At 40.0% G+C, this 23,121-nt stretch overlaps 1 protein-coding gene across 3 annotated transcripts in view; it reads right to left on the bottom strand.

The window, feature by feature from the left end:
• NUDT4 (nudix hydrolase 4) overlaps positions 1 to 19,044 on the bottom strand; it is a 29,907-nt gene extending 10,863 nt beyond the window's left edge. Inside the window, exons 1-2 of one of the 3 annotated variants that reach the window (XM_062585228.1) lie at positions 18,648 to 19,044; positions 5,058 to 5,168 (exon numbers count right to left, since the gene is read on the bottom strand). In XM_062585228.1, coding sequence (XP_062441212.1) covers positions 5,058 to 5,168; positions 18,648 to 18,746 — 210 coding nt within the window. In that variant the 5' untranslated portion in view covers positions 18,747 to 19,044. The remainder of the gene's footprint in view (positions 1 to 5,057; positions 5,169 to 18,647) is intronic. The other 2 variants (XM_062585208.1, XM_062585217.1) reach the window with 2 other exon arrangements.
• Between the last annotated feature and the right edge of the window lie 4,077 nt (positions 19,045 to 23,121).

Genomic DNA, 23,121 nt, shown 5'->3' with positions numbered 1-23,121 from the left:
CAAAATAAAAAAAAACTGGCCAGTTCATCCCATCTTCTTTCTAGCCTGGAAGCTAGAAGCTGTTCAGTATCAGCAGATGGGGATGCACCGCAACACCAGACTTGCAGCCAGACTTGCCTCTTTTTTCCCCATAGGTGGAGCAAGAGTCACACTGTAGTTTAACTTTTCGGCTAACAGCCTACCAGGGCAGAAAGTTGCTTAAATTCTGAAGATTTGAGAGTCATTTTAATTGCGGAGACTGTTGGACAGTACTGTAATAGCCTTGCACTATTTCTTCAGGAGAGTAGCTATTTCTGCTGTTTCTTGCAAACTTACATAAAGCCTGAAGGGTACCTGCTGCAATCCTTCCTTTGAAAGGAAATAGGGTGGTTCTTTTTTTTTTTTTAAGTTACATATCTAGTCCTAGCTTTGAAACATCCAATCACTTTTCAAATATCAAATGCTCATTGCAGCAGATCCCTTCGTTTCCTGTGAGCAGTCTCAGATAAAGCTACCAGCATTTTCACTGTTGCAGTAGATTAACCCTTGTGACCAGTATCATCTTCTCAGGAGCTATATCCCCACAGGTCACTGAGAAATTCCGCATTTTCAGTATACTACAAGTACAAATAGAGCAAGAATAATGTTTTTTTTTTCAGGGGAGGGCAGGAGGAGGAGTGGGAGAATGCTCCTTCACTCTGAGAGGCTAAGCGTAAGCAGCTTGCCAGCTTTACTATTTGTGTTTTATTTCCCTTTGACCATTGCATGTGCAAGCAATTCCCATTTCCACCTTTCATGCTACTTAACTAAAAGATTAACTCCAAGTTCATTAACAGAGTAGCTCCTCATATAGATTGAGTGTAATAACTTTCTGGTATTGTTTTACATTGTAATTTCGCTTTGGCATCTAGCTTCATGTTGGCAAAAAAAAAAAAAAAAAAAAACACAAACCATTATACCTAAGGAACCTGACAGCCTATCTTAATTACTGTAACCTGTCAAATGATAGGCATTCATTTCATACTCAGTTACACAGACATACTGAATTAGAAAAAAAGAATTTAAAATGAAATTCACATTAAACAATCAGTAGAGGTAAAACGTAATACTAAACAGAACTTCAAAAATAAAGTCACACACAGGCAGGCTATGGAGCAACTACAGTGCATGCATATTTGACTACAAGGCTCTTTGCTTATGTTTTAGAACAAGGATTTTAAATACAACATTAGTGGAAAAAGTGATGGCTACTGAGAACCAGTGCTCTTCCTACTGTGAAGCATTAGCACTCCTACCTAGGAAATGCCATTACAACACCCACTGACTTCATTTCTCCATTTTAATAAATTAACAGGAACTGCAGGTTAGTTTGTGCGTGATCTAATACTGAAGAAACAGCGCAAACAACTGCTAGCGAGCCTCTTTTGAAGTTCATTCATTCACAAAATGCTTAAGTTCACTTCACTGTACTGTACCCAGCTTACAAGGTGACATTGACCTTGATGTAAAAATAGAAAGAACATCCATTCTAAAAGGAATAGAATGAGCTTCCATGACTCACGTAAAAACTGTACCCACACCGGCTTTTCTTTAAAAATGGCACTTTGCAGTCTTAAGGCAGAGCACAAGACTCATGCTGTAGCTTAAGAACATTTTAACATAGGACATGAACTTTGAAGTTCATCAGCTATGCAAGCTATCAACCCATAAAAATCTGAGGCTATAGAACAAGCATCTGCAAACAGTTTTTGATTAAAGCCACTAGCTTCTGAAAAACCTGTGGCAGGCAGTTTCTTTCTCTGGAAGGAAAAAAGCCCCTGCTATAAGAGTGAACCAATACCTAATCTGAGCAAAAAAACCCTGCTAGCAACACACAACTGTAACAACTTCAGCCAATTCTGCAAGAGCTTTACATCTGCTGTTCCCCTCCCTTACCTTTGATAAGGTCTCTTGTAGTGTGTACGTACTGATGTTGCCTTTCCTCCCCTCACTTACAAAAAAGTTTTTCCTATTATGAAGCTTCTTACTAGAATTCTGATAACAAAAATCCCACCACATGCATGTATTCTAAGCAGCTATACAACAGCATAAGATACAATATACAGAAAGGCCTTTGGAACATTTCCTAAATTGTAGCTTGGTACATATCTGCCCTTAGGTTCCCCTTCGTGAGATAGCACTTGAACAAAATATGGACAAGAGCTTGCATGTGAGTAGGAGGCTGACATCTGTTTTCAGGATTCAAAACAGTGTATGATTGCTCAGAGTACTAGATATAGTCTACCTTTAATCTAAACTTACAGATAAGGATCACTTGCAAAAAAAGTGCTCTAAATATGGACTGTAAAAGTGTGTATCACCATTTAGCTACAGCAGCTCAGATACATATATACATACACTTTCCCTCTATAGTGTACTGAATTCAGTGCACAACATTCCCAATCACTTGAAATGACTGCAGCAGTATCTTCAATTAAGGTAACACATCATGAAGTTTAACAGGCCAAGACAATTTTCAAGACCCAAGCCTGAATCTGTAAGCTTTAGATGTTCTCGGCATTCTGGAAGACAGGATACTGCTTTTTCCTAAGCATCTGCCTAGCAGAATTTTGCCTTGTTTGTACATGTTGTGACTGGCAGGATGGAGAAGAATCTACTTCAAGTCTGCTGATGTGAAAAACCTCATCTCAGAACAAGAAAGTTCAGTGGAGGAGAAAAAGCTACTCCTGACCACAGAACCACTGCATAAACAATGATGCAATCCTTGACCAAAGCTACCACAACATATGGAAAAAGCTTTTTGCCTTGCCCTGACAAAGGGATGAGGGCAAGAATAAAACTGAGCTACAGCAGGACTGCAACATCAGGTACTATTTCTCACTTTCTGCCTTGTTCTTTTTTTGCCTGCTGGTAGGAAAGCATGTCCACAAGAAAAAAGTAATCGACATTTTAGTATCACTGTGCAGCAGCCATGAAGTTCCCAATGTCTGGATAGGGTGCATTCTCTGGGCTTTTACATAAATGAGGAAATTTCTACTGATGTTTATACCACACAGTATATCATCTAATGGTATTTCATACCAATTCCTTTCCTATCCCAGTCTGATCTTCCCCAACACTCACTTCCTTCACACTGCACCTCCGTAGAAATTAACGAGCAAAGCTCCAGCAAATGCCAAGTAAATAGGCCTTGGAATAGAAATACTTGAAAGTATTCTTCCAAATATACCCAGGGCAGAAGCATGGGTAGTGGAAAGCTAGTTACAGCCCAATATCTCATCTGACCACAATATGACTTCATTATGAAGTAAGCCTCAGAACTTTGTATGTAGCACTTGTGTTGCCTGCAAGCTGAGCAGCTGAACCACTGGCAGTTTCGAAAAGCTAGCTGGTCAAACTCCCACAGCAAGTTTTACAACATACTAACTGCAGATGGGTCCCTTCAAGATGAGCCATTCTTCACCACAGGAAGAAAAAAAAAAAAAGACTATGACTCAGTTCAGCTTCCTGCTCAAAAAGCTGAAGCATTTTATTATCCCCAATCTTGGACTCTGTCTTAGGTCACACTAGTGATTAAAACTACCAGTGCTGAGTGTAACATTGAGCCAGTGGAACTGTGTTTAACTCCACCCCATCATCACACAACAGCTGGAAGTATCAGAAATTTTCCAGACGTGCTACTATTGCATTTCATTCCTGCAGACCTAGATCTTTGCTCCCTTCAAATGGTAGTGGGCTGCCCTTGTGACCATCTCCTTCGCTCTTATAAATACACAAGCAGCTATCTGAATACCTCTTAAGCAACTGAAGACCGGCTCTCAGCAAAATTGAACACATCCAGAAAGTCTAGAATAACTTTATATCAATGAAGCTTCTTTATTCTTGAATATTGTTGCATATCTGAGAGCATTAAACTCTGAACTATTCTGTTCCCCATCTAAGGCAGGGATGAGTGCCACAGAACTACAGTTCAAATTTGTTTGGACACCCAAAAGCAAGCAGCTTTTGGGTGAAGTTGCAGCTACATTAAGTTCCCTAGCATCCACAACCCAGCAGAATGAGTCTTAAGGGTAAACAAGCAAAAGCAGCAGGTAGTATGTATAAGGGTTTTTTTGAATAGCTGTGCTATTTAGTGACAATGTTCATATGTTTTGTAGTAGTCAAACTGGAATGAAAAAAAACTAATACTAGTAGTAATCTGTAGCTCTCACACTTGCTAGCATGTATCCACTTTCTGCAAAATCTTAAGCTTTCTATTTAAATAGAATGTAAAGAATTTGAACTGATTTGTGGTCACTTAAATTTAACAAGAAATGATGCAAGCTTAAGTGACTCAATATGATTTTTCTTGAAGTATTTATTTGGCTTAGTGTCCGCTGTTATATGTTTAAGCAATATTTAACATTAAGTTTGCCTTGGACAAAAAACAGAAAGTTATACAAATTGAATTTTGAATATGAAGTAAGTACCATAGTAGAATAGGGAAACTGTATTTGTTCATCAAGACTTAAAACTGTTTTGACTAAGGGTGGGAGCAAGGCTAGAAAAGCAGATCCTATCTGAGATGCTTTCTATATAGGTAACAGCCTTCAGTATATTTACAAGAATTTTGCCATCAAATTCTCAACTGTTCAGATGTATCAGTTTCCAATCAGTCTAGCATAGCTTGGACTTTCCTCAAAGCTTCGCTTTCTTTCTTTAGGAGCTGCACAGTTTGTTCACTTTAAGTCTCTTCTAGAAGAGCTGTGTATCAAGCATTTTTTGTACAAGCACAGAACCACTATTTTACTATTGAATCTCATTTGACATAAGCCATAGTTGCATTTCCAGTGTTTTATATAAAAGTCAAATAAACTTAGCTTTGAAAAGAAAGTGTGTTGGGGCACAAGCTAATCAGCTCACCTCACCACACTACATTCTGATTCTAACAGAATTGTAGCATAAGACCTTTGAATTTCTCAGTAATGGAAGTTTAAGCCAAATTCAGCACATAGAAGGTAGAGTTCCCTGTTTCTTTCCAATCTCCATCTGAAAGTATTAGCAGCATAAAGAAGATAGAGCTATTTTGGTTTTGTTACCTCTTCATACACTTCTCTGACTGCTGCTCCTCCTGGTTCTTCTTCTGGTTCCATTCCTCCACCTGGTACAATCCACTGATCTGGGTATCGGCTACTGCTTACCAACAGCACCTATAAATAATTGCAAATTGCTGTTAAACATAGTACTAAGTTATAAGCCATGTATTCTTTCCACAATGCACTGTTCACCTGGTAAGACAGAATATAACTTTTAAAAATGAAACATAATAGCAACTAGAAGTTCTGTGAAATACAAGTCAGTGAAATTATTATCTAGCCTTTTTAAGACTAAGTCAAGACATTTGTGCTATTGTCTCTTTGCGTGGATACTTTCTTCAGATGCTTAAACAGTGTGAAAGATGCAACATATACAGAAATGAAGGTGTACAGCAGAAAATTTCATAACAGAATTCTATAATATTGAGTATATTTTAGAATCATATAAATTGAAGTGTGAAAATAAAGATATTTCTATTACAGAAGTTTAATTCTTCTGAAATAGTATCTTTTGGCTGAAAAATAAGACTTCTGAAAATATTTGCAACTTTTAGCCTTAGACAAGCTTCTTTTTGATAACTGAAGTTATATGTTAGTATAGCATATTTACAGTAAACTATAGAAGCAAAGTATTTCATCCACTCTTGTCTATAAGATTTCTCTAAAAGGAAAAACTGACAAATTCTAAAATAACTTAATTCAAAAAACAAGACAAGTTTATCCAAAATACTAATTCCACCTAAAATTTCTGCATAATCTAGTTACATATCACTGACACATACTTATTTAATAACCATTGTCTAGAGGTCCTGTCATCCATGATGTTCAGAGCTGTGAGAAAAACATTCTTTGCTATCACCACAACATACCAAAAACTACAATGCCTCGTAACAAGAAAAAGTTGCAGCAGAAAATATGAAAATAAGACCCTAATTAAGGAAACTGAGGACAGTGCTAGGGAATGAAGGAACAGGATCAGTGCTCAAGTTTTAAGAGACAATTAGCAACAAGAATCTCAGTTTAAAGGTTCAAATGTTCACCAGTGCCAGATGACTAACTTGACAGTCAAATCCTCTCTAGCTACCTTCATGCTTTTTAAATTCATCCCCTTGTTGTATTAAATAGGAAAAGGATTTCCTGACGAAGACAAGAGGCAGCACATGCATATACTATGTGCTCACCTTCAGTGCTCAGAAAAACATGAAATTGAGAAGTGTAATTAAACTTAGATGCATTTCAGTATGCATAAGTGTTGTTACATTCACTAAAAGAGCCTATCTGACAAGTCTTCTGGTTGTAATATTTATTTTACTTGCAATCAAGATTTGCCCTACTCTGGGGGCCCTACACTATTACTCTACTACTTTCCAAGACTTTTGCCTACATTTAGTAAGGAACAGAGGAGAGACCATTTAGTACAAAATCATTCCTAACATCTGACCAAGCTGTTCAATGTTTCGGTCAATTCAAGTATTTTATTCAATTACCTTGTCTAGGCCTAGAAATAGTCAACTGTTAGGCACGAGCATGTCTCAGCTTGATCCTTACTGCAATTGCTGTTTCCTAATATCCTTCAATATTAGCAGAGGTGCACAGTTCTACTAAACATGTTTTCCAAAAAGCTTTGAATGTGTAGGTGGAACATCCATATCACTACAAAGAGGAACCACTTGGACAGTGCTTAAAGAGCATTTGCAAAAATGAAGTTATGAATATACTCATGGGATCCCAGGCATGAGCATCACCCATTTTCTGCTGAGCAAAGTAGTATCCACTGCAGTCATGTGAAAGCTAGCAACAATGTTGAACAAAAGGATGATTCTACCACATTAAATCATTCCCAGCTTAGTAGAATGATTTTAATCAGTGTTCACTGTTTAGTTAAGACTGAGCATAAATTTTCTAAATACTACTAAAGGATAAGTCAGGTTGCTGTTCCTGGCAGTACAGAACCTGCCAGAACTTTTAAAAATGTTTTTGTACACACACACACACACACACATATATAGTTGACTACTACTAGTCTGATCAACAGCCTGTTGAGCTAGAATTGTATATTTATCAGTTTTAAACTACTCTTTAAAAAAGCATAGACAAACACATCCAGCAAGTAATCCATATTAAAATACATCATTCCACTACACAAGCCTACCAATTACACAAGCAATAAACTCAGAAGTGTTACAGCCTAGGAGTTCTCTCTGGTAGCTATCCAAAACCCTACTAACCTTAGAACTGAATTATTTTCTCAAGCATCCTTATTTCTATGCCTTCTCCTCCTGTGATCCCATTACTCTTCCAGCCTGAATCCAAGGGATCACGCTAAGGTACATCTTGAACCCCAGGCTGCACAATTCTTTCTCCCTGTAATATTAAAATCGAAGCCACTGGGGCATGAGATACTCACCTTGGGGTATGCTAGTAATTCACCATTACCTAGAACGTTTTACTTTGGAAAGCTGCTACCAAGATCGCACAGTGAGGCTGAAAAGTACTCCAAGAAAGATTCTTTCAGTTAAGGGAGCAAGCAATCTTGGACTCAATTGCTCCTTTTTCTGGATTCCTTCTAGAGGGTGTAGTTAAGATATTTCCATCTGACCAGCCATACAGATCTGTGTGCCTAGACTGTGAATACACAGATCACTTAAAGGCAGCAAAAAGCTGTGACTTCTTCAGAATGCAGACACTTGGCAAAAGTGCAAAATAACTAGCAAAGCTAGCAGCAATTCAACTTCTCTTAATTCGAGGGGAGCAAAATAGGATAAAAAATAGGAGAAAAGAGATCCAGGCCACCTGGACATCCTAGAGCAGTCTTTCCTGAGGGTGCTCGTGTTCAAGCAGAGAGCAATAATCTATTAAAAATTAAGACTGCAGAACAACTTGCCTATCTATTTCTTCCAGGCTATGCATACCAAGTTTTACCTAAAAGCTTCATTAGTATTAGGCTTGGAAGAAAAGAAAGTACTTTCTATATATGGAAAACCTGCATACCATAACTGAGCACATGGAAAGGATTGAGATTTCTTGCATCCTATTTCTTGCTAGTGATACTGCCTTTCTCACATCTCTGTAAAGTCCTACCATTGATGAAAAATTCTCTTTAAAGGAAGATTTCCAAAGTACAGGATAATGGCATCAAATCTGCTTGGTTAGTTATACTCTAAGTTTTTTACTCCAAAGACTGAGGGAAAGTTATTTTCCACCTACCAAGTTAGGCCGTAGAGCCACGGTTCAGCTAAGAGGAAAAGAAAAGATTCTTACACTAAGACTTATCGACCAAAGTTTTACCCTCATTTAAAGCCCAGAAATAGTGACCTTTGAGCATAGTGAGGAAGAGAAGCTGCTGTCCAGCCTACTCATAATAAGCAGCTATCAATCTTAACCAAGATACGGTTAACCAAAAAACCAAAGGTAGTTACAGAGCATGTGACATTATGGGCTTGCTCACTATAGATGTTAGGTCTACAGATAAACAACTAAAGATTTTAAGAAAAAGATGCCAAAGTTTTGGATTGTGTTAAGTTCAAGTCGAGGGAAAGTTGTGAAACAGTTAGCAGTCATATCCAGAAGACTAAAACACAATTCAATACAAATTACTGCCAAAAGCCACTCCTCCTTATATTTTTCAGACTGAACATTCAAAAAGTAGAAAGTGACTTCAGGTTATACAGAACTTCAGAGTTACTTACCTTCCCTAACTGTGGGGCATTGAAGCTTATGAAAATGTTAAGATCAGCTTACATTACAATAAAATTCGGGTTGAAGCTTGCTAGACAGACCAAAATAAACCTTCTGGGCTGAAATCTGACTTCAAGGCATAGCTGTCCACAACTTGAAGTAACAAAGCAACAGAAGCAGAAGGCCACTGTAACCCAGGTAGAAGAGTGGAATTTTTCTCCACAGCAGATATTATTTGCAAAGAAAAGAGTACTTGCAGTTGGAAAGGTTTCATACTTGTTCCATAGACAATATTCATTTGTAATTAGATGTTCTTTTCTCTCCTCACAGCCTAATCATGTCTACACTTCCCCACACTGGGCACTCCACCTGCTTCCCACTCATCACCTCCTACTAGTCAGTCTCAATACTACATCCAATTTGATGTTTGAATTCCCAGAAGGAGATAGCTGCACATTTCCCTTTTTCACTCCACCTAATAAAAACAAACAGTTAAAATAAATAGCTTTTTTTTTTTTTTTTTTTTTGGGGGGGGGGGAATCTCTCCCCGAAAAAAGAAATCAGCTGTGCTGCAGACACTCAAAGAGCATGGCAGTGTTAGGCAGCCACTGCAGCAGTATAGAAACCAGATACTTGCACAGAGGAGGGAAGGACATGCAGGTGCAGGGGTAACACAGTATTTACCTCTCCAGATTGATAAAGTTGAGCATATGCTAGAAATTCCAGGAGTTTTAAACTGGTCAGATAAAACAGCAGCAATAAGCACCTCTTTGGTACAAAATAGTGTCAAACTGCTATTACAGAACACAGATGTACTGTATGTTCTCACAGTTGCCAGAAACATCTTAAAAGGAGAAAAAAATCCAACCCTATTTTGAGAACACAGCAGGACCCACTTTGATGGAAGTTAACATAATCTAACATAGCACACTCAACAGGAAAACTTCAGCCTATGTAGTTAGTCTGCAAAAGTTATAAGCACTGGAGAAAGTAATAAGGATGGTTTAACACAAATACAGTCAAAAGCATTAAATCAAGCCCTGTAGCACCTGCTAATGGACATTTTAAAACAAGCTAATAGAAGAGTAAGAACCGGAGAAAAATTATTACCCCCTAACACTTTTCCAGCCTCCAATTATTTTCAGCTCAGGAACACCCTCAGAAGTACTGGGAAACTACTCTGAATACTGCAGTGCAGAAGCAATACTGATTAGCAAGGAAAAACTTTTTCTTATAAACCCTGTCAAAGCTTTAAAACAGACATTTGGGCCACATATGGAATATTCACTGTATAAGTTTGGACAAAAGCACACATTTAAAATTAGAAAGATCATTTTAATCTGATACTGTATTTAGATTTCCTTAATCTAAAACTTCTTGCTATTTTAAGGATCACTGCCTCATTTCAGTAGCTCTAAAATAGTTTCTCAGTTCACCTATAGGTTACCATAGTACCCTTGTCCTAGAATATCACCATCTCATTTTGAACTCCAAAAGGTTGAAAAATGCAAGTGAGCTTTACAACTTGTGATAGCAATGCCACACACACAGCATTTAGTAAGGAAAATACTTTTCCCTTCCTAACAACATTCTCAGATTGCTTGTAGCCCTTGTTCCTTGTAGCAATCATTTTCAAAATGCCTACAAGAACCACACACACACACACTCTAGAGGTGTGATGTGCACACAATTATCACACAGTATTAAACTCTTTTGCGATTTCACAGCATTTAAAAAACAACTCAAGTTAATGTTGCAACATCTTCACTTCCCCCGTAGGCTGGCACAATGTGTTAGTTCTAGAAACTGATCTGGCTGAAAACTAGCTTCTAGCATAAAGCTTGGTTTTCAGCCTGACTGCACTCAACACTGATCGCTATGCAGTCATGCAAGGGTCAGGACTGTACAAATTGGGGCAGAAGCCCAGGACCATCGCTGCCTGTATTAAGACCAACGTAAGCCAATTCAAGAGCCTATTACAAAGTACTTGATAGACCATACACTAAAAAGCATAGTGCTCAAATAGGTCAAGTTAAAAAGAAGATTCAGTCTCAATTAACAGAAGTTGGCAGAGGAACAGAGAAGTGGCATAATAGCTAGAAGTATGTTAGTCCTTAAGCTGCGTAACATGAGCACAGTGTCTCGAAAGCAACCCAGAAAACCAGATTGTCTGTACAATATATGAAGGAAGTCTGAAATATCCTCCTTACTGTATATAAAAGCAAAATTTTATCCACAGCTTTTTGGAAGTCACTGGGTAATTAGAAAGCTACTCAGTATGTGCAAAATAAGCTAATGAAAAGCAAGTGGAAGATGACTCTTCCCACATTTGAATCCATCAACATTTTATGGAAAGCAAGCTATAAAAACTTTAAATATCACTTTTCAAAACAATACCATGATAGCTGGACATCAGTTAGTGCAACTTTACTAGGTGGTATTCAAAAGAAATTGTGAGAAAAACATTTTTTACAACACTTAAATCTTATCTGCGAGAGATTTTTCCTTTGAGATTTTATGATTAAGGTTATATGACAATAGTGACAAAGGCAACAGCTTTTTCAGGAAACATTTTGCCCTGACAATTAAAATTCTACTACTCAGCTTTTCAGAAGAAATTCACCTATTTGGGCAACAGCTTGTTATGGTGATTCAGAATTTGAGTATTTTCCTGACTTATGTGAAGTACTTTGTTTTGGTCTTCAGATAAGGGTGCATATCAGAAGTGGACAGCACTACTTCTGTAGCACTTAAATTAGAATTCTCCTCACACCAACAAGTACTTGAGTTACCCATAGTATTCAATCCCTTCCTAAATTTCAATGTTTCTGAGAATCAGATTTGACAGGTCTTAGTGTAATAAAGAGTGTATTTCTTGCATCCATGTGTCACATTAAGTTCCTGCCTGCTCCTCCCTTCCCCTTCAAATATAGGGAAAACAAGAAAACCCCAGAAGTGTCCATAAAAGTATCTTCTCAAGCTGGGGCAGTCCCCAATTCACTTTACAGTACAGCCCTTTCCCCTTATGCTGGCAAACACAATCAGAGGGAGAAAACACAGAAGGTGGTAGGTAGGAGAATGTCCCAAACTTATTTCTACCCATTTCTTTGCAACTTGAAACCATGGCCTAATCTTGAGCAGCAGAACTTGGTTTTACTGGTTACTCAGCAACATAATCCATTTGACTACAGGATCTGCTTCCAAGTACTTTTCAGAAGCAAGAGCTCACAATCTTTGAGAACCATTCAGATGCAGCAAGAGATGACAAGATTACCTCCTGACAAGTACTAGTTATATTTTAGCCTTTGTTGTCTTTAAAATACTTTGGGGAGAAGAAGTCTTTGAAGACAATATTTTGTTTTCGAGTATTTACATTTATGGGACTGGTTCCTCTGAAGTGTTTTAGAATATCAGTCTGAGTTCGTGCTATGAAATCAGTGTCTGGCCAAAGCCATCTTCCTTCAAGATGGAAGAACTGGAAAAAGCCACTTAATGAAAATAAACTTTATAAGTATTCTACGAACAAGACTAAAAATAAAGCAACCTGCAATCTGTCAACTTGTATATCCAAAAAAAGACACTTAAGAAAACATGGTCACAAATCCTAGTTAGCAATAACTAGCATGAAACTTCTCAAGTCTGTCCCTTTATTACCTTATAGAGATTCATAGCTTGAAAGTTTGAGCACCACTGAGTTAATTCTGACAATTCAAGGGGAAAGAATCTACATTCTAGCCACAAACAAATACTCAAAGTAAGCTTAGGATGAAGAAAGTAAGCTATAAGAATATTTTCTGAAGTGCCCAAACAATTCAAAATATTACTAGTTCAAGAAAGGCTGCACTTCCTAACTGAGGCAAAACAAAGTATGCTTTGTTTCAAGATACATTAACCTGATGTTAACCAGGCATAACCACGCGGCTTTCTCCTCTCAGCCTGATTTGAGCAAGAGCCTGCCCCACTAAACACATTCACACCAGCACAGACAATAGCACAGGTATTTGGGGGGGGGGGGGAGAAGAGGAAAAAAAAAAAAAAAAAAGCTCCCAAACAGGCTTCCCACTAAACAACTCATGGCTGGCTGGCTTCAGTATCTAAAGAGGCATGAGTTAAGACTGAAGCTTCCTCCCACAGTTGACAGTTGAATTCCTGCAGCTTGCCAGTACCTCAAGGCTTTCATCTTTAGCAAGCAGCTGGAACTTGTCAAAAAGATCTCCACTCAAAGCAAGGTGTATATACAGTGACTGTGGAAAGCAGTTTTTCTGTGGATAACAAAGCATTTGCATTTGCTAATTTAGGTGCTGGATATAAACTCTATCAGTGACTTAACATTCAATTATTTTTAACATTAATACATGTTTAAGCCACAGCAGAATCCCATAGGAGCCTACAGAGACGCAACATAAGCAGATGCTGTCTCTGTAGATGTACCACAGCCAAATGCATTTAGGACTCAGCAAGAATTATTCCGGAAGCTGTTTGCAGGTCTTGATTTTAGGAGTTATATTCCTTCCTACACAACAAAAAAGACGTTCAAATTATCAGAACACACTGAAACAAAACTAAGGAGGCAATCCTTCTCTGACAGTAACCCCCCCCCAACCTGCTAGCACTGCAGAAAAGTGAGAAACAGCAAGCAAAAACCATAGTACACCTGAAATGCATATTGAAAGAGATAGTTTGATATTTTAAAATATACATATATGCTATTAGACAATAATAGAGCAAGCCAGATTACCTGCATCATTCCCTACCCCATTTTGGAGAGTGTGCAAGCCTTATACATGTATGCAATGGTCACACTCCAAGTTATATTTTAAAGCACACATTATCTGTTATACCTGAAGGCTTACAGTGAAGGATAAAGAAATCAAATTATAAAGTCCAAGTCAAATATGGAGGAGCTTTCATCACTTGGAATGTTTACTTAGAATATTTCCTAGGACACCTCATTTTGTTACCTAGTCTGGTGATACTCCTGGGCCCATTATAAAGGTGTCTTAAATCTTAACATTTTACAGTTCAAGAAATAAAACCATTAAATCAAACCAAGAGGGAGACGCTCTTCAGCTCCTCGTATTGCCTTTATAAAAAAGAAAGAAAAAAAACATTACACCCCATAAAGTTGAAGAGGTTAAAATTGATATATAAGCATATGACTGGCACAGAGAACCTACATTTTCTGTAAGAGTGTGATAACTTAAATAGCAATTATTCTTACTGTCTCAACAGTACCAGGATACTCTTCCTATCTATTTGTACAGGAAACAATAGAACTCAAATATTAAAATTTAGCATTTTTGCTGAAAATTCACATGAAACTACTTTTAGATCAACCAATAGTAACTGCTGGCTGAACACTCAAGTAGAGCTTTTAATGCTATATTCAACTACAGAAAGCAACAGCTACAGATGCTGAAGTAATTAGACTACACTCAGGCTTTATATTCAATGTATTTTAAAATAATTGCTCATTTATTCATGTAATACATAGCCGACAGAAGTATAATCAAATTAGCTTTTAAAATTGCTTCAGTTATCCAAATGACTAGAAAAACATTTATGACTATTTGCTTTTGCTGTCTTAAAGGCCTGCCTTGTTCTCCACTTGGAGAGGTAAGAATTTCCTCGTCTATCCTCCACCCAGACCCTAAGGCAGCAGCCTTCTATGCAAACCCAGGGTTCAGGGAGCACTGCATGCATATGCAATCCCTTAGCATATGCCTGTGGAAGTAGTCAGTCCTCCTAGTACTGAGAGGTTCTCCTGCAGGCTCACCATACAGCTGCCACTTTCCTCCCCAAGTTGCTAAAAAGGCAACTCCCATTTCTTTATGCAAAACTCTGCCACGCCATCCCAGAGTCTGCTCAATACCATCAGTCTTTCACATACACCTAGCAGTTTGTCTGCTTAGCCTTAAACATCAAAGCCTGCAGCCCAAAAAGTTTCTTGCCTACATGGTCTTATTCCGTTTTTTTTCCACAGGATTTCTCTGCTCTATTTTCAATTTTTTTGTTCTAAGGGCAGCTGGTGCCTGCAATTACTGTTCCAGTCCCATTAAGAACTCTAGTAGGCGGTCAGCTCTTCATCTCATGTCCAGCCACCTTGCTCTCTTCAGCTCAAACAGCATTGAAAGAGAAACAACTCTTCTTAATGAAAGTCCAAGAGAATCTTTTAAAGCATCTAAAGCAATTAGCTGCATTACTTGGCTATCTAGGATTCATTCCCAGGCTTTTTTCATTAAATCATACAGTCTCATAACATGAGGGTTATGAAACCTAAACCAGAAAGGGCTATAGTGGTAAACTGACTGACATCAAGTCCTTTGAAAAGGGTGAAAGAAACAGAAAGGAAGGATATTGCACTGGTTCATCCAGACAACCACTAGCTGCCTCACAAGTACGTGTTTTGTGCTGCATCGCAGCTCTGAAGGCTGAGCAGAAGCTTTTGACAGGTTACAAGACTGATGTTATGGGACAGAAATTGGGCTTGCTCACAAAGAGAACTTGCTCAAAAATCTCAAATATGGTGGAAAAACATGTGTTAAGTCTAATTGGACACTTACAGCTCGAGAAGAGCAGTTCAGTTGCTGGATTTGAACTGTTTGCAGGGCCACCAGACTTAGGGGTATTCTAGAGTCCACTTATGTTTGGAAACAAGAAGCAAACAGTGAAATACAATATGGCTTTACCAAAATTACTTCAATTGACACTAATTTTCAACTGATGTGTTGCTTCATTATTTGTAAAAATCAGCTGTGATCTAGGCTTCAGTAAGACTTCCAAATATAAAGCTACAGAGGTAGCACCATAACTGCAAAATGGGTGTGAGACAGATGAGGAAGCAATAGCAGCAGCTTTTGCTAGAAGACTAATAACAGAGATCAAATATCACTTTAATAACCAGTCTTGTTTTCATTGGTGATGATCACAAAAAACAATTACTGAATTTTGCAAGTCTCCAAACTGGGAGGCAGCATCCATAAAGGAAGATCAGAATATCAATGGAGGAAGCTCACAGTCTTGTACCAAAGCTGCAGAAAGATAAGATTTGGTTAACACAAACATCCTGTGCAATAGACTCAGTTTCTGTTATGAGTTAAGAGATCATGAGGTAGGAGCAACTTTAGAGACTTAGATGCTACTGCTAATTACAAGATGACTGACTTCACAACAGTTTTGTAATCATGATAAAAACAGGTCCTATCACAATTTTTTTTAGTAGGAATAAGAAGGTATCAGTAACTTTTGGCACAACACAGTGAGATTCCATCTAAACTGACAATTGTCACCCACATTCAAAAAAATCCAAACTGAAGGAGGTAAGAGCTACCAGGATGATCAGAGAAAAGGAAAATCTGGTTTTAGGAAAATAAGGCTACAAGTTTTGTTTAGTCTATCAAAAAAAAAAGTACCGAGAAGGAAATGACTGCTGCCTGCAGATGCATCAGAAGGCTAAGTAAACAAAAGGGGGGGGGGGGAAACAACCCACAAAAACACAAGCTAAAGCACAGGCACAACTACATATGAACCAGCCATTTAGAATGTCAGGGTGGAAGTTAGGTTAATTTTAAGAGTTGTTACAAAAATGTGTGGCAAATACTCATTCCATTGGACAGAAACTAGTCATCTTAGAGTCAGAACATGATCCGTTGAGAGTATTGCAGACAATATGTCCATTTTAAAAAACCTCAAGATTTTGCTTTCCCACTTTAAGGCTTCTAAAAATGGCGTACATTACTATTTCTTTCATTATAGCTGCCTGCAATGGTGGAACAGGCTCTATTGTCTCACCTCCAGCACAGAGCAGTTCTGTCATGGGTCAGCAATAGCCCTTGTGGGCTGCAGGGTAAAACACTAAAATAACTATTTTCAATAGCTTCTACAGAAGCCTGCTGTTTTCCCTGGCCCTACCAGTCACCTACATTCTGCTTCTCTGCTCCTTCAAAGCAGAAGTTACCTGGCACCCAGAGATCCCCAGAGCTGTAAATTTGCTGAAAACAGTGGTATAACCAGTAAAGCAGTAGAAGGGAAGCAACTTTATGTGCAATATGAAGTAAACCTGCATAAAAATATATTAAAACAGTGTAAGAACAGCAGACGCATCCTTCACCCAGTGAGTCTGTGCAATGTTGCTGCCAATACAAGTTAACAGTAGTCACCCAAGCTTATAAGGGCATGTATCAAGGCAAGCAGAGCTAGCCCCCGGTGAACTGCTAAACAAACTGGTTTGATTTAAGATGCTACCATTGCTTTTCTGGAAGAACTTTTTGAAGCTAATTTCAACTCTTTCCACATGTATGACCAGAACATGGCTCAGTGTTATCCCATTCACTTAATCTTCAAGTATGTTTACTTATCCAACACCAAAGCCTAGCCTCCTGACAGCCTTACAGGTGCTCCATCCAAGATACTCTGCAGTGCTCCAGCACAACATCTGTCAGTCTCCCTCCTTCTTACACAAAGCAGAATCAGGCAAAGCAGCTACCACCAGCCTTAGCCCTGGAGATTGTTCTAATGCACAAGCAGTGTTTGCAGTAGTCTTATTTGGATGTAAGATTCCTAGAGAAAATAAGAAGTTGCAGCCAGAAATGAAGAACGAATGGAAGCTACAGACAAATGTGACCAGAACCATTAGTCTTCCACTACCAACACTGCAAGAAAGCTGTGGCAACACTGAGGTACTACGCAGAACAGAAGTTTGAACTCCAAACATGCCTGAGACAACACAGCATCCAAAGACCACCAGAAAGCCACACACACAGAGAAGCATGCTAGAATATCAGAGGTGCTGCTGAAACCAAAGAGCTACACCAACAGTAAGAGCCAGCAACATTTCTGCACAGCACCTTTCTCCTTCATAAGGAAAACTGACTAGTACATTCACAAAGCTGTATTTATGTTACAGAGGGAACAACATATACCAGAAGAATATACAGGATTTTTGCCCAAACTCGAAGGTCAGCACTTTGAGACAAGGCCTTTCCCTACTGCATTGTGTCTCTTACAGGATACTTGGAGATGTGTAGGGTATTTGCCACACTGACAGCTTAGATACAACACTAGCTTCTTCCAGCAAATAGGTAGAGAGGGGAAATAAGCCCTAGTATTTATGACTATTTTATAACCATTAAAAAAATCAAAATAAATATAAAATAGTAAAGGGCACAGTCCTAGCCTGAGACAGTATCTAAGTGTGTTGCGCAATGAAGTCATCAGAGAAGTTTTCAGGTAACTGCCAAGGTAACCGACCTTGGCTAGGAATACAGGGCAACTTCGTTGCCACCTCCCGATTCTGCTGCAACACAAAACCGCTGCTTAGCGCTATCATTTCCTCTAAAGAAAAAAAAAAACTAAAAAATAACCCTCACCCAAACACGGCTCCTTACACAAAATATTTTAAAGTATAATTTTACTCCCCCAGGTGTGGAAAAAGGAGGGTGGGAAAAAAAGGGCGGGGGTACAAAACACATGCTTTTAGAAGACAAGTGCTCCCCCTCCCTTATCTATAGGGGAAAGGTTCATTTCAAGCGCAGCACAAGCTTTCTCTTCTCAACGCGCCATTCTACATTAACCGATTATTCTTTTTTATTATTATTATTAAAAAAGGAATAAGTGCACAAAACAGGGATTTAACAAAACGCGCGGAGTTTCGGCAACCCCCTCCTCTCCCCCCGGCAGGGCCCCGCGTCCCCAAGACGGTGGGCGAGAGGCGCGGAGCCGCCGCGCCCGGCCCCCGGGGTGGGGGGACAGGGAGGGAAGCGAGAGACAGCGCGGAGTAACTGAAGCAGCGGACAGACCGACCGACCACGGCAGGAACAGGCGGCAGAGCCACGGCGCGCCGCTCCCCGGCGAGACAAAGCGCGGCGCGGCGGCCGCCACCCCACGTGCCCCGCGAGGCGGCTGCGGCCGGCTCACCTCGTCCTCCCGCTCGCTGCGGAAGCACAGGCACGCCGCCCGCTTCTTGTAGCCCTCCCGGTCGTACGTCCGCGTCTGGTTCGGCTTCAGTTTCATCATAGAGGCGGTGACACCCCGGCTGCCCCCGGCCGCCGCCGCCGCCGCTCCTGCTCCGCGCTCCCCCAGCCCCCGCTCGGCACCGGGGCGAGGAGCAAGGCCAGCCCGGGCTGCCCAGCGCCCGTCACAGCCGCGCCGCGCCGCCGCGCCCGCCCCGCGAGCGGTGCCGCGCCATGGAGGAAAGCGGGAAGGGAGGGAGGCTGCCCGCCGCGCGGCACGGTACGGTACGGCTCGGCCCAGCCCACCCCGGCCCCGAGCCGCCGCCACCGGCCCCGAGCGCCGCGGCGCCCGCCCCTGCGCCCACTATTTAACCGTAACGCGCATTCCTGCGCCCGCCGGCGCCGCGCCGCACTGCGCAGGCGCCGGGCGCGGGGCGGGGCCCGGCGCGGGGCGCGGGGCGGGGCGGTGCCTTTGCTTAGTCACCGCGGGGGGCCGCGGCCCGGCCGGGGGCGGTGGGGGCGGTGTCATAACGGCCCTCGGGGGAGGCCCCGCCCCCTGAGGCCGCCGCGGCGGAGGGAGGGGCGGTTGGCGGCGGCGGTTGGTGGCAGTAGGCAGCGGCCGTTGATGGCGGCCCTCGCAGCGCCGCGGGCTGACAATAGGCGCTGGGGCGGCGGGCACCGGACAGGGATCGGCCTCGGGGAGGGCGTCCCGCTCCTCCGAGCTGCCGCGGGCTCGGCGCCGCCCGGCCTAGGCCTCCGCCCGGCCCGGCGTTTCGAGCGGGGGGGAGATGCTCACTGCTCTTGGCGGTCACCCGGGCGGCGAGTCGTGCTTAGGTGTGCGAGGTGACGTGATAACGGCTTTTCTGCTTCGAGGTGGGGTAGATGGGGGATGTATACGAGTAGTAGGCCGTAATAACAGAACAGCTCTGCCAGTTAATTCATTTTTGAAGCTTTTTTGTTTTTTAACATACCAGCATTTTTGGGTAGGGAAAGCAAACTGCCTACACTATTCCTCTGTTTATGTAATAACATTATTTAAAAAATCAACATGGATGAAACGGAATCCCTGTGCTGCTTCCAAGTCTGGAAAAGCCCTGCTATCCCTACACTTTTGTTACAATTTAATAGGCACAAAGCTCCAGTGTTTTTAGTGTGACTTCTCAATGGCTCCAGAAGCCATGAGTTGCAAGTAGCCATCAAAAGACTTCTTACCTGCAGGTGAAAGATTAAACAACAAGCTGTGCTGGGACACTTGTGCTCGTACAAATCACCCATCCAAATCGTCCCATAAACGTTTTTCCTCATCACACTCTTCCTTGATGTTTAGTAGATTGCCATATTTTTTTAGGGTGGGCTGATGAACTTTAAAGTTTATCCTGCTTGCTCCATGTTGTTCCAGAAGCCCTGTGCATTTCCATCTGAAGAGCCTTAGTGTTTTCTATAGTCTTCTTGGCCTGCAATAAGTCAGACTTGTATGTTTTTTTTGTAGCTGATGCGCTGAAAGGAGAATGGTTTATCATCAGGTTACTCGAATTGTCATCAAAATTTGGACCTTCAATTCAGAGCCTTAACTAAATGATCAGCCAGTACAATATCATACTTGCAAAAACATAGAAGCTGAGGAGGGGAAAACACAATTATATCGAATTATATTATTATAATAAGCTGCAAAGTCAAAACACTAAATAATAGTAAATTACAAAATTAATTTGCCTATACATATGGCTTTACTTGTGTAAACATGTTTTTCCCTAGAAAGCTCCTGCCTCTTTTAGCAACTGGGCTAGCAGGTCAGAATTCTTTTTCTTCAGTGCAAATCGGGTCTTACTTAGATCTCAGGCTGCATACACATTTACTAGTTATTTTATTATTCCCAAACATAATAAAAATTCTTTGCAAGGGAATGTCTAATAGTCAGTATCTTTTTTGTTTGTTTGTTTGTGTGTTTGTTTATTTAAAGGGTTAGGATTGGAATCCTGTGAAAGCACTGTAGAAAAGATAAAAACATGTTTTTGATACCACTATTGACAAGCATGTGCATGATACAGAAAAAAGTAGTGCGGTGCAATTAAGCTCAAGATCTCCAAATTAAGATTGCATTGTTAGGTGTTGTACCAATTCTTCTTAGCATTTGATTTATCATTTTTAAGTATTTGACTTCACTAACTTTAGAATATTCTTGTGTAGTTTTAAAAATACGTATTTACAAACAACATAGGTTCACTTAAAGCAATGTAGCAAAAAAAATCTCTTGCCATTGGTCTGCCTATTCTCTCCCCTTCTAATGGAACTCATTTTACTTTGGGATGTTCCTTGAGCTACTGTTTTGGAATTTACCTTTCTTTTGAATTATCTTTTTTGTTTGGGAGACTTCACCTCCTATGCAATTGGAGGAAGTTCAAAAGCAGGATTTATACTTAACAAGAGCAGTGTCCAAAGATCAGATGAGCTTAGGCCAAGTTTTCCGCTTCTGTACAACTCATTCCTCCCACCCCCAAAAAACAAACAAAACATTTCACTGCCAAATCAGAACACAACACACAAATCCTCTCTCTGTTGTGAAACTCTATGGCTTTTAATCACGTATTACGGGGGTGAGGGCAGGAAATGATAGTCCTGCAAGATCAGTGGGTCAGTAAAAAGTGTAGACTGGCTGTGGTTGCCTTTTCTAGTCCACATAGTCCACATATCAACTACCTTATTCTTCAAAGGTCTATGAATTAATTGGGGCTCCCTTTGTTTTCCTAGAACTTCTAACTTCTGCCTACATGTAATTAGGCTTTTATTTAGAAACACTTTTAAAATAGTGTTTATTTCATGAATATAGAAAAATCTGCAAAGTAAGGACAAGTGAATCCCAAAAAGTAAAGCGGTAGGACCTTTTGAGTTTTGGATCTTGAGGGGAATTTTTTGATTTTTTTTTCTTTTTTTTTGAGTAAGGTTGTTTCATTATACTAAAAATTAGTGTCTGAAAGGATTTCTTTTTGTTTGGAGATGGGCCTTAGTTTTAGAGTATTCAGGAAGCTCAAAATTTCAAGATTTGGCTTTTTGATCCCCATTTAAGTTGTAGTCTTTTTATACACAGATTAGCCTTTAGTCAGAAGTCAGCAACAGCTGTTTGTGAAAGTCAAATTAACAACTCTCAGTAGGTAACAAGCATTTATAATGCTACCACATATTCATATTCACTGTATTTTTGCTACAAAGCGTATTCGGTTTGTAGTTTTGAAGATGCATCCTCTCTTATTTTGTTAATGCATTGTATTAGCACTAGATATTGAATTAGGATTGCATAGGTTATGTTACCTGAAGGAACTGTTATGGTGTTGTACCAAAGGTCTTTTTAATCTTCCCTTCTTTTAGTGAGGAGTCCATCTGCTTGGAGCTTACACAATAGCAATAATGATTGTAAAGTAACTGATGATACCTTGAATACAAGTGAGAACCACAACTGAGTAAACAATGCAAGATACAAAGACACTGTTAAAGGAGTTCAAAAACATGTAGATTTAAACAAAATTAACTCTCTACCTAGCTGCAGTTACAGTTTGAGTGAAGTAAAGTCTGCCTAAATGCAAAGGAGCATTTTTCTTTCCTTAAGAAGAAAGAACCAGGTTTAAAAATTTACAGAGTAATTAGATTTTCAAGTTCCCTTGACCTACATTTATTGCCCAGACAAGAAATTGCAGAGTTCAATAACTGTGTTCTGGCAAGTTTTGTGTAAGTTTCTTTTCCTTTCTTAGTTTATTAATAATAAAAATGAAACGTTTGCTTTGGAGGTATTTCCAGTTCTCGACCTAAAATTTATTATGAACAGAGATACATAGCTAATTTTTTTCTTACCTCCCCAAACAGCACATCAGATTAATTACTTTATGTTAAGGAAATCAGTGTCTTTAATTATCATCATTCTCTAGATGATCATTTGTTCTGTCATGGTTGTAACTTTTCTTTGGAATTCAACAAGTAAACCAACACAGAAATCCAAAAATCCAAGAGCAAAAGAGTGCATCCCTAAAGTGCATTGTGCTTTTTTAGAACACTAAATCCTCATTTGTCTGTACTGGAGTCCAGTAAAAGGCTGCCTGCAGCTCTAGGCCCAATCATCGTTTCAGCAGAATTTAACTATGATTGTACTGAACTGAACAGTATTGAGGATAGCAGGGTTGACCTGGCAGCCATACAGGCACCTCTTACCTCTTTCCCAAACCTAGAAAAATCTTAAACATATTTAAATCTCTATGATGTTCAGCGTAAGAAAAGGATAAGTGTTCATTAGGTTAGTTCTCATTTAAGGCAGTTTATTTTCCCAAGTTGCAATAGAAAGGGACAGCGATTCTGAAATTTTATACTGCTTTGTGGTTAGCTGTAAGGAGGCAAATGAGAGTAATGCCAAGCTGACTTCACTGCAAACATAAAATATCATCTAATGATTTACC

The sequence above is a fragment of the Rhea pennata genome, chromosome 1, assembly GCF_028389875.1.
Source record: "Rhea pennata isolate bPtePen1 chromosome 1, bPtePen1.pri, whole genome shotgun sequence".
NCBI lineage: Eukaryota > Metazoa > Chordata > Aves > Rheiformes > Rheidae > Rhea > Rhea pennata.
Note: the sequence above shows the minus strand (reverse complement) of the source record. Positions and strands in the feature narration are given on the sequence as shown.